Source organism: Parus major, chromosome 2, assembly GCF_001522545.3.
Source record: "Parus major isolate Abel chromosome 2, Parus_major1.1, whole genome shotgun sequence".
Classification (NCBI taxonomy): domain Eukaryota; kingdom Metazoa; phylum Chordata; class Aves; order Passeriformes; family Paridae; genus Parus; species Parus major.
In genome coordinates, this window is record NC_031769.1 from 1,242,985 (window position 1) to 1,255,097 (window position 12,113).

General features: G+C 47.3%; 1 protein-coding gene across 2 annotated transcripts; it reads left to right on the top strand.

Annotated features, from left to right (window-relative positions):
- Positions 1-97: 97 nt before the first annotated feature.
- CHPF2 (chondroitin polymerizing factor 2) lies at positions 98-5,320 on the top strand. Of its 2 annotated transcripts, none has more exons than XM_015617502.3 (4): positions 98-571; positions 2,327-2,925; positions 3,370-3,552; positions 3,838-5,320. In XM_015617502.3, exons 2-4 carry the CDS (start codon positions 2,344-2,346, stop codon positions 5,098-5,100), a joined length of 2,028 nt encoding a protein of 675 aa, XP_015472988.1. In that variant the 5' UTR covers positions 98-571; positions 2,327-2,343; the 3' UTR covers positions 5,101-5,320. The 2 variants fall into 2 exon arrangements, with proteins under 2 accessions (XP_015472988.1, XP_015472987.1); XM_015617501.3 differs by having other exon boundaries at positions 2,361-2,925.
- The last annotated feature ends 6,793 nt before the right edge of the window (positions 5,321-12,113 follow it).

Genomic DNA, 12,113 nt, shown 5'->3' on the forward strand with positions numbered 1-12,113 from the left:
ACCATAGAGGCGGCGGCGGCGGCGCAGGCTAGAGCGGCCGCCAGGCACCATCGAGAGCGGAGCGGAAGGGGAAGCGCGCGGGGCGATGTGGCAGGTGAGGTGGCAGCGGCGGAACGCGGCCGGGCTGAAGCCGCCGTCACTCCCCGCGCCCTCGTCCCGGAACTCCGGTCCGTCCTCTATCCTGTCACCGTCCTACGGGTAACGGAGCCCCGGGGCCGCCGTCCCGCGGGACCGCTGCCGCCCGAGCGCCCCGCGCCCGCCATGTCCTGCGGCCGCCCCGTGAGCTCGGCCTGGCCGTAGCTGTCGAGATGCGCCTGGGCGCGGTCCTGAGCGCGCTGCGGCCCGCGCTGCCTCTCCTGCTCGGGCTGTCCCTGGGCTGCAGCCTGAGCCTCCTGCGCGCCTCCTGGAGCCACGGGGCAGCCGAGGAACGTTGTCTGGCACCGGGCCCGCCCGCCCGTGGGGCTCCGCCCGAGGCAGCGGAGGGGAGGCCGGGCCTGGGCCACGAGGACTTCAGGCCCCGGATTGTACCGTATTACCGAGACCCCAACAAGCCTTACAAAAAAGTGCTCAGGTAAGTTATGATTTTTCTAGCCTGAATTTCCTTCAAGCAGAATATTCTCGTGGGAAGTTCTAAATCTTCATGTGAGTGAACAGGTTCAAGCTGAAATTTGCTCTTCGAGAACTTGTGTAGTAAGAGTGTGGTACACCAAGGTAATGGCCGAGATTGTTACCTTAAGGGGTGCAAGAGGTGTGTTCAGGAAATTAACCTGAGGGGGAAAAAGGCAGTAAAATTGCCCAAGAAAAGTGAGAACTCTTCTCAGTACAGGGAGGGTGATTCTGCCCTGCTCAGGGGAGAACCCCACCTGCAATGCTGCATCCAGCCCTGGGGTCGTCAACACAAAAAATACATCAGCTTGTTGGAGTGAATCTAGAGAAAGCCAACAAGATGATTAGATGAGTGGAGGAAAGGCTGAGAGAATTTGAATTGTTCAGTCTGGAGAAAAGAAGCTTTACAATGATCTAACTGCAGCTTTACAGTACTGGAAAGGGAGCAGCCAAGAAGATGGAGAGAGATTGTTTAACAAGAAGGAAGAATGACAGGACAGGGGAAATGATTTCAAACTGAAGGCGAGTTGGTTTAGATCAGATATTAGGAAGAAAGTCTTTTCTGTGAAGATGGCAAAGCACTGGCACAGGTTACCCAGAGAAGCTGTGGCTGCCCCATCCCTGGAAATGTCCAAGGCCAGGTTTGACAGGGTTTGGAGAAACCTGGTCTAGTGGAAGATGTCTCTACCTGTGGCAGGATGTTTGAACTAGATAATGTTAAAGGTCTCTTCCACTCCAAACCATTCTGGGATTCTGTGGTTGTTTTGTTACTCATGTTTAATAGAACATGTTAAATTACTCTTAAAAATTTGGTGTAGCTGGTCTATTTATTAGGAAAATTTTGATCAATTAATTGTAGTGTATGTGTTAACAAGATTTGCCTGACCATCCAGGAGCCACTCTGGTCATCACACTGCCACTGCCCTAGGCTGTCTCTGCTGGGACCAAGGCTCCTTTGCAGCTACAGCTCTGGTGACCCAAGAGGTGCCTTGCTCAGCTCCTTCCACACACCATGCTCATATTGCCAGACAAGTTTCCTTGGCCCCAGGTTTCCTGTAGCAGAGTCCCTTTGGTTTTTCTAAGTATTTCACTTGTGGTGCAGCAATATCATAACAGCTCAGGGTGGTGCCTCTGCAGAGGGATCCTGAACAAAGGGAGTCCTGGATTTTTGTACTCTCACAGTCTCTGTATTCTCTTGATACCCTCATGTGCTTCTTGGTGCAGTGGTGGTTTTTGGTCTGGAGTCTTTTCATTGTTCATTGGGTCCTGCAGGGCTTTGTGCTGTTTGTGAGGCCAAAGATCACCACCCATTTCTGGCTCATGGCCTGGCGCTTCAGTGATCTCCCAGTAGCCAGGCCCCATGTGCAGCTGGGGCACCCCATCACACCTCAGCCACCAGCACTGGGAGACTCCTCAACAATCTTTCTTGTGTTTTTATTGAGCATACCTGCTAAGCTGCCCCGTGTACTAAGCTCCAAATAGTTAGCTCTGTGGTATTTTAATTTTAATTGCACTGGCACAGTCTTCTGATATCAGATAGATAACATGAGATTAAAGCTGCCTTGAAGGAAGCAAGTGTTTTCACAAAATGGGATTTTTACTAGTGAGTCTTCTCTTAAAGCTCTATGACTAGGCTTGACTTTTTCGCTCTGTGTAGATTCCAGCTGTTAAAGACTTATCCCAAATTACCATCATTCTTTGATTTTTTTTTCTCCTCCAGCTGTTTGTCATGTAAGTATGTACTTCCTTTACAGAACTCGCTACATCCAGACAGAATTGGGATTCCATGAGAGACTGTTTGTGGCTGTGCTGACCTCCAAGGCCACACTGAACACATTGGCAGTGGCAGTGAACAAGACAGTGGCCCACCACTTCCCACGCCTGCTGTACTTCACCGGGCTGCGCAGTGCCAAGGTGCCCCATGGCATGGTGCTGGTGGCCCATGGTGACGAGAGGCCCATTTGGCTCATGTATGAGACCATGAACTATATCCATCAACATTTTGGTTCTGACTATGACTGGTTCTACATCATGCAGGATGACACCTATGCCCAAGCTGAACAGGTCAAGGCTCTGGTGACACACCTGAGTATTAACCAAGATGTGTACCTGGGGCGAGCGGAGGAGTTCATCGGGGGAGATGAGCAGGCCCGTTACTGTCACGGGGGCTTTGGCTACCTGCTGTCCCGTAGCCTCTTGCTTAAGCTCCACCCACACCTGGACAGCTGTCGCAATGAGATCCTCAGTGTGCGCCCAGATGAGTGGCTGGGTCGTTGCATCATTGATTTCCTTGGCATTACTTGTGTTTCCCAGCTCCAGGTACTACCTCCCTGCTCAGGTCTTGTGTTAGCTGGGCCTTAAAAAGCCTGGAATCTTACTTGTTCTCTACTGCATAGCCAAGTAGCTTTTTTGTGGAAAAAACCTGTGAGTTGCAGAGGAAGGAAGGGCTCTGTGGTATGGCAGCACTGGGGGGAGGCCCAGAATCACAAGTGGGATGTTGAGGGAGAGAGCACACAGGGGGTTCAATTTTCAGTCTTACTAGCAGGGCTGATTCACAGGTTTTTTGAAGGCAGGATAAAGGGTGTGTTGGTACTGAGAAGCAAGTGGGAATGCAGTGCAGGGTGGGAGGGACAACTTACCCTTTTTTTTTTCTGGATACTACAGTCAGTATGGAAAGAGGGGTAGATGTGTTTCTGGGGTGAGGAAAGGCTGCTCTGTGAACTCAAGTTCCATGCCAGTCTTTCTGGCTTTTGTCTGCTTCAGGGCCAGCATTATCACACTTACGAACTGGCCAAGAATACTGAACTGGAGAAGGAGGAAGAAGAGGAGTTCCAAGCAGCTCTTGCTGTGCACCCTGTTTCTGACATGACCCTGATGTACCGGCTGCACAAGCAGTTCAGCAGGATCCAGCTGGACAGAGTCTATCAGGAGATCCAGGACCTCCAGGTATGTGGTGAGGGTTACCTGCAAAAACTCCTTGACCAAACAGATTTCCTTAATTTTCAGCACACTGGAGGAACATCATTGCTTCTGTTTGTGGGCACCTGTCAGTCAGACACAGGCTCTAGTCCCTTGTCTCAGAAATGGCACATCTGATACAACGTTACCCAAAACTCCTGGTGTGACACTACCCATGTACAACTGTAGGTGGTGAAGTGGGTCTGGGGAGGGGCTGGCCTAGACCTCTTTGAGAACATAGTGGCCATCAGTTTGTGCTCTCTCTTTGCACAGATGCAGATCAGGAACCTGACAGCACTGACCCCTGCAGGTGAGGCAGGTGTGACCTGGCCTGTGGGCATTAACGCTCCATTCCTTCCAAAGTCCCGTTTTGAGGTGATCAGCTGGGACTACTTCACGGAACAGCACCTCTTTTCCTGTCCTGACGGCTCCCCAAAGTGTGAGCTTTCTGGAGCCAGTAAGGCAGATGTCAGTGAAATCATCGAGTCTGCGGTGGAGCAGCTGAACAGTCTCTATCAGCCCCTGCTCCGCTTCAGCAAGCGGCAGCTGCTGAATGGCTACCGGCGCTTCGACCCCACGCGGGGCATGGAATACACCCTGGACCTGCTCCTGGAGGCTGCCACCCAGAAGGGTCACAGTCATGTTCTGGCCAAGAGAGTGAGCTTGGTACGACCCTTAAGTAAGGTGGAAATTATTCCCATGCCATATGTGACTGAGGCCACACGGGTGCAATTGGTGCTTCCCTTGACAGTGCAGGACCTGGATTTTGTAGCAAACTTCCTGGATATGTTTGCTATGAACACACTGGACACTCATGATAATGCCTTGCTGACTTTGCTTTTTATCTACCATCCCTACGATGCCCAGAGAGTTGGTCAGGTGGATGTTTTTGCTGGAGTCAAAGCCATGGTAGGAGAGCTAGAGAAACGCTATGCAGAAGTGAAAATCCCGTGGATTAGTGTTAAAACAGAGGTGCCATCACAGGTGAAGCTCATGGATATAGTCTCAAAAAAGCACCCTGTGGACACACTGTTTTTCTTGGCCAGCGTTTGGACAGAGATCAACATGGAGTTTCTGAACCGCTGCCGCATGAATACCATCAGCAATTGGCAGGTCTTCTTCCCTGTGCATTTCCAGGAGTTTAACCCTGCACTGGTGTACCGTGGTGAGCAGACAGCATCTTCCAACACTGACTTCCTGAGAGATGGGCATTTTGACAGACATTCCTTTGCTGAGGCCTGCTTTTATAATTCTGACTATATGACAGCACGTACCAAGCTCGCAGCCGATATCCTGGACCGAGAAGAGGTGCTGGAGAGCATGGAGGTATTTGATGTCTTCCTCCACTATTCTGGCCTGCACCTGTTCAGGGCTGTGGAGCCGGGGCTAGTGCAGAAATACACACTGAGAAGCTGCAATCCCCGGCTCAGTGAGGAGCTGTACCACCGCTGTGTGCTCAGTAACTTGGAAGGACTTGCATCCCGCTCACATTTAGCTATGGCTCTCTTTGAGCAGGAACAGGCCAACAGCACTTGAGAGATGAGAAACATCAAGAGCTTCTCAGCACCTTAACACTTGGCACTTTCCATCACCTTCCCAGCCTTGCCATGGGTGAAGGGGTATGTGAGGTTAAGGGAGGAGGACTTTCCCAGAGCTACTCTGAGTCACATGGGCTATGAAATGAGGCAGTTTCAGTAGAGGGGATTTGGTTTGCTTTTGGGGTTTTTAAAAATAAATCTAATTTTCTTTCCAGGCAGAGTAATGTCATCACTTGTAAACTTTGCAGCCTCTGGGATGAGGGAGGTAAACAAGCTGTAGAATGGGTCTTACTTAAAGCTACGTAATTCTGCTGAGCAGTGCAGGGAGTGAGTGAGTATGAGCTCTGTACTTGGACAAAATTACCTTGACTGTGCTACTTTCAGGGCTGTTGCTGCACCCTCCTTTGTGTTTATGCATTTCACTTTTTCAAGAAGCATAAACACAGTTTGTCTGGTTTAGCTGGACAAAGCTATTCAACCACTTTCACTTTGCTGGTTTTGGCTCTTCCAGAGCTGCAGAGTGGTTCCAGTTTAAATATCTTGGGGGTGGAGACTTCATAGTCCCTCCCCAGGAGTATGTTCTGGTGGATAGTACTTGTACAGTTCAAAACTTCTTTCTCCTGTTTAAATGAAATTTCTTGCATTTCAGTTTGTGCCCATTGCATCTCTCAGCATCGCTGAACGCCACTGAGCAGCAGTTGTTTCTGTCTACCTTACACTTTCCCGTTACTGACACACACAGATGAAACTGCCCTGAGTCTGTTCTCCAGATGAAACAGTCCCAGCTCTTGCAGTCTCCGTGTTAGGACAAACACCCCCATTGCCACGTCCCTTTACTGGACTAACTTCACTGTGTCCATGTCTGTCTTGTATTGGGAAGCCCAGACTGGACATAGCAGCACTCCTGGCATGTCTCACTTGGGCTGGGTAGACAGGTCATTGTCTTTGACCTGCTGGCCACGGTCCTTCTGCTGTGGCCCAGGATGCTGTTGGCCACCTTTGCTCCGAGGGAATGCTGCTGTCTTGTGTTTAGCTTGGTATCCACCAGGACCCCACTATTCCTTTTACTTTTTCAGCTTTCCAGCATCATCTCTCCAGCCAACATCCCAGAAATCAAAGCCCAAAACCATGATGTGAATTTGTGAATTTATGTGATAAGCCAGCAAATGTGACTGACCCTGTTCATCACTGCAGGGTCACTGCTGAAGGAGAGGGATTGTATTTGCTATACTCATCTCATTAAGTGAGCGAGTTGAAGGTCTGGTGTTGGCATCAAGAGGTGCTGAAAATTTAGAAAAGCTTAAAAGAAGTATTCAAAGGATTCAAATTGGATAGAAATCTCAGATTTGCTTATTTAACAAGTGAGGCAAGTCTCAATTACATTTACATGGGCAGAATGTAGATCTCTGCAGTGCCTTATGGGGATGTGTGTTTATTGCTAAGTGTATGAAGCAGAGCAACGCAGAGTCCCCAGGCAGATGCAAAAGAGAGCCCTTTATTGCAAAAACCAGGCCTTTTTAAGCAGTTAGGGTGTTACCAGTTACATTCTATTTTAGCATAGCAAATGTAATTCAACTAACTACCATACACCAGAGTGTGAACACGTAATGGTTATATAACTTGTTTTTCTACCTCCAATTCAGCTGAGTCACTTTCCCATAGTCCTCTTCTACTTAGCTGAAGTAGCAGGCCTGAGCCATGATTTTACAAGGTTAACAAGGCCCTTATTTTATAAAGCTGTACCTACATGCAACATCTAAGCACATGTTTACAGGATGAGGACAAGGGCAATTAGCTGGGAAATCTTTTATTATTTATTATTATGTATGTTGTTCTGCACAAGTAGATCCTGATCCATTATGATCCATGTAGGAAAGAGACTTGGGCTGTGTAGGGTGCTATTTAAAATAAAATGTGTTAGAGCTAATGTGACAGAATAGTGTATGTCTGTTGTAGTAGAGACAGACAATGACACCTGTTTCTTCTCCCGTTATAGCCCGATCTCTATTGCACACAGCTTATATTTATATGGTTATCAGAAGGTACTGTGTTCAATTCCAGTTGGTTGGGAACTCAGTTCACTGGTTGGTAATGGTGAGTGTACATGTCAATCAAAACTTTTCTCTCTAACAATGTTTACATACTTTTTCTACTGATTCTCGTGGAACAGATCCCTCGTTATTACAGATGCACTTTTCACCCCAAGAATAGTTTGTTATGTTAATGAACTTTGCATTCTCAGGATGTTTTTGCATGGGGACTTATCAGGCTAGCTGCTAGCTATACTTAGCTGAAGTAACAAGTCCTGAACCATGATTTTACAAGGCCATTCTTTTGTAAGGTTTTACCTATATGTGACACATCAGCTCGTATCCTTCAGGTATGGGGAACCTCAAGTGGGCCTCTGATCCACACCCAGCACGCCCTGCAGACCCCACCTGCAGTGCTGGTTCTCTGTTTTTTGCCATTAGAACCATTATAAGAGTGCAAGAAAGCAACTCTGTTCATCATTCCTGCTGCCAGACAAAAAGGATGTTTGCATGAGAATTTCTTGCTGCACTGTTAGACAAAAGTCAGGCCCTATGAGTGGCAGAATGGCCGGGCATGACCAAGAGCTGCCCATAGGAATTTCTGTAGGATGAGCTGGCTGAGACTGTCTGGTGGGCAAGGGATTTGTGCAGCAAACCCAGGTCTGTTGCCCTGTGAGCAGCACAGTCCTCTGTGTGCTCAGGTTAATGTCTCCTTGCGATGCACTGACTGCCAGTTGGGATCACTTGCCTCAGCAGAGATGGGCAGAGTGAAAACTCAGATGCTGCTCACCTTGGGGATGGTGTGCTCATCTTGAATGCAAAAGAGATTCTGGTGCATGAAAAGTAACATCCTGGTGTCAGCAAGGGTGCAGAGCTTGCAATTGCAGGTTTCAGTACAGTGTAATATCCAAGGAGAATTCCTTGGATCATTGTTCTACATAACATATCTGGAAGCACTGGCAGTGCACACTGGGTGCTGTAAGAAATGAAGCAGCAGATCTTTTGCACAGGGACACGCTGCGTGTCATGCCACCAAGCTGAGCATTAATCTGGGAGAGATGCTGAAATTGGCTGTCAGGAATTGCTGACTGAGAGCTGTAGGGGATGTGACAGGTGGGGATGTCTGGGATGTAAAACAAGCTGCAGAAGGAAAGGGTTTGAAATTATATAGGACAAGCAAGAATCATTAGTGAGTCCTCATTAGAGAAGGAAGAGAATCATGGGAAAGAGGATAGTGAGATTTGATGGATGTAACCCATAAGCCAGGATTGTTGTTGCCAACTTGTTGGCAAGTCCCTGCCTGTGTCAGGGCATGTCAGGTGATGATGCAGCACTACACAGAACTTAAAATTCTTAAGAGCATCTCGTATCTTGGGAGAAAGCTGAAGGAAGCTGATTATTCTATTTTTTTACAATCCAGCTCTGTGGGAGAGAAAAGGAGAGAAAAGGCAGGAAATACTGCCAGTAAACTGCCCAATCCATAAGCTGGGGATTCTGGTTTTTACCTGAGGAACAGTTCTCCAGCCAGTGTCGTTTGACACTTAATTGATTATTTGGAAGCAAATACAAGATCTCTACAAATAAAATTGGCAGATTATGTAAAAATATGCAAAAAAGTCATGAGAAGATAATAGTGAAGAAGAGTATGTAGCAGAGTAAGGCTCTTCACATAGGTTTTTGTTTTAGAACAATCAAATGCAAACTTAGGTGCTTGGGGAAGATGGTGTATCACTCCTCCAGAGAGGACTGCATTTTTAAAAAAGGTAAGTCTGTAAAGAAATTGAATGTATTCAAGTGCAAGCAGCTTCATTTTTCTTGGACCCACTGTTTTCAACACTAAAATCCAGGCTCTGTCCCAGCCCTGTAAAGCATAGATTTAAGACATAACAGATCTTTACAGGTAGACAATGTGGGTAAAACAGATGCTGTTGATGAAACAGCAAGAAGTGCCCTGGTGGCATAGCACATGTCCTATTTTAAGGCTTCTAGGGAAAAGAGAAAAGAAGAACGTTTGAGGTTCACAAAACTTACCTGAAGATTATAAGAAGTATTTTACAATGTGAGATGCAGAACTCTTGTGTTTGTAAGACAAGGGGTAATGGCTTTAAACTGGCATCAGTGATTTTAAACTACACTAGGATAGATGCAGACTAGATGCAAGAGAGACCACTTTTAAAATGATGATGGAAAGCACTGGCACTGGTTGCCCAGAGAACCTCATCCATGGAAGTCTCCGAGGTCAGGTTGAATGGGACTTGGAGTGACCTTATTGACCTTATGAGTTGGAGATGTCCCTGTCCATGGTGTGGTGGGACTAGATGGCCTTTAAAAGTCTTTCCCAACTCAAACCTTCCTATGATTCTTTGAACTCTCAGAAGGTTGTGAGTGATCTGATTAGGGTGTGTGAGTACATGAACTAGGTGAAAACACTGGATACTAAAGCAGTTTTTAGTTATCCGGGGGTACAGCATGAGTGGAACAGATTAATTCCAAAAGAAAATAGGCACATGCTTTCAGTGCCGAAAGTGAGTAGCTAGTGGAATTACAGTGGTAACATTTCCACTGTGCTAAAATTTACTTGGTTTGTGTAACAGAGATCATTGGAGGTAAGGGTGAAATTACTTATCAATTGAAATTACTTATCAATTACTTACCTGCTTATAATCAGTACTTATAAGTGGGTAGAGTAAGTCCTTCATGGCCATGAAATTTCATGACAGTCACTGTATAGTGGATGAAATTTGCAAGAGAAATCTATCAAAGGCTGTTAAACACAAAGCCAAAACCTCTGTCACAGCAGGTCTCTGGATTAGGAATCTGTAAGAGCTAGGAGAGCTGCCAGGGAGGGAGCACTCTTTGTCTGCCCTATTTTTGTGACTTCTTTTCTAGGCAGACGGTGTTGGCCACTGTCAGGGAGAGGGTAAATGAGTCAGGTGCGCTTATGATTTGATTCTGTGCCACCATTTTTGTGTCTTGTGCTAAAAAAGACTAGATCTTTTCCAAGGATACACTTCAGTTCAGCCAGAAATGATGAACTATGTGAGGATTGTGACACTGAGTCTGTGTACTACAGTGGGATAATGTACTGGCCAGGAAGACAAATTACCATGATTGTCATGTTTGATCTTGTAGCCCCAAAGAAATGCACACCCTTATGTGGTGTCTCTGCTTTCCTCAATATGCACTGGGTGAGTTTACTTTTCTGTATACTTCACCTTCTTTGGGGTCCACAGCAATAGATATTTTTCTTCCTTGTCTTCAGTTGTGAAGGTAATTTCATCCATTGCATGTTTTAGACTGGCTGACATATCCTGTTGGAATAATCTGATCCTAGAGAAGGATATGTAGTATATGGTACAAACACAAGAAGCTTCTGTCCCAGCTGCATTTTTACCTTCAAGAAACAGATAAAAATAGACTCTCCACCTTTTCCTCTGTGGCAGAACTGCTACTCTATCCCAAATTAACAAGTATACTTAAAGAAACCCAAACCCAGATGCTGTGAACTCAGATATTATATCTGATCATGGTGTCCATCAGTCCTCTCCAAGACTGGAATATAAATGATGAGCCTCTGCCATGCAATCTGGACGAGCAGCCCATCTCCCCTGGGGGATCTGCCCAGTGTGGCCTCCCCTCTGCTCCCTGGGGCACACCTGAGCAGCAGTTCAGGTCTGTCTGGGCAGGTCCTCCACTCAGTCACAGCTTAACCGGCTGCTTCACCCCAAAGTGCTGCGTGGCCACTTCCCAGTGCACTGGACAGTGCAATCAGGTCTTGCAGATGGTCTGAGCTATTTCACAGAAGTTCTGGAGTTGCTGTTGGTCAGATAAGATGAGCAGATAGAAGACAGGATGTTCTCATTAACAGGTGCACATTTCCCCAGCTACAGCAAAGTATTCTTGCTCAGCATACTCCTCTGTTCTCAACTCCAGCACAAAGAGTTCTTTTCATAGGAGCTTGCTGTCTTCTGTTTGGCTTTGAGCATTGCCTTATCACACATCCATAGTGAAATATTCTGTACAGCACTGCAGAGCATGTGCAAGTGCCGGCTGCCAGCTTGGTCTCAAGCCAGGAGTCGTGGCCTGAGCCCCTCTATAGCAGATGCCTTCGTGCCCCACTGTCCCCAGACTCACCATTCCCTGGAGCTGTACTTCAGCCAAGGCAGTCACCCTCTCCCATTCCTAACTCTTTCCTGGCACTTACCTTGTGTTCTCAGCATGCATGCTGAACCATTGCTCATGGATTCTCAAAGGGACAATTTTCTGGTGACGGATGCCACAGCAACTCAATTTCCATTTGCAACAGTGTTTTGCTGGTACAAATAACTGTAGGAAAAAGCTTGAAAGTGGGACACAAAGTGCAGTGAAAAAGCCAAAAGCATGTGTACGGTCCCTCCTTAAAAACACCCACTGAGACTTAAATCCACCTTGTGATCTTTACAATATTTTACTTCATATTTTAGACTTGCACAGTTTTTGAGCATGTGAAGCTGTCAGGTTTGTTTGGCCCCTGGCTGGTGGAACACAGTCCTTTCACTGCTTCCTCACAGCTCCTTGGAGCATCACCCCAAAGTATCCATTGTCAGTGCTCATACTGTCCAAACTTCCCTCGTCATCCCCACGGTCTGCAGAGCTTGGCCAAGTCACACGGAGGGTTCTTTATAATTGCTCTGTAACAAAGTGTACGTCACAAATACCCCCTGGGTATTTAAGAAGCAATTTTCATTTTCCAGTTACAATTGACACCGCACCACAGACCCGCAGCCTGCCAGGCCCAGTACCCTCAACCCTCCCGGAGTCACCAGCTCCTTAAGACAAGGAAAAGCGTGCGGATAGTGGATCGCAGCTCTGGGCCGGTTCTGAATTTGAAGGATTGGATGTGCCTCAGAGCTCCCCTGGGCTGCTTCCTCTCTCATCCTGCTACTACCGTCCCCATCGCCACTGGAATTCTCCTTGTCTCCCGGTGAACCCCGGCCCGGTG

Coding starts and splice junctions, on each gene's coding strand:
- CHPF2 (XM_015617501.3), top strand. CDS start 309: ATGCGCCTGGGCGCGGTCCTGAGCGCGCTGCGGCCCGCGCTGCCTCTC. Junction 2,926..3,369: donor CTTGTGTTTCCCAGCTCCAG/GTACTACCTCCC, acceptor TGTCTGCTTCAG/GGCCAGCATTATCACACTTA. Junction 3,553..3,837: donor AGGAGATCCAGGACCTCCAG/GTATGTGGTGAG, acceptor CTCTTTGCACAG/ATGCAGATCAGGAACCTGAC.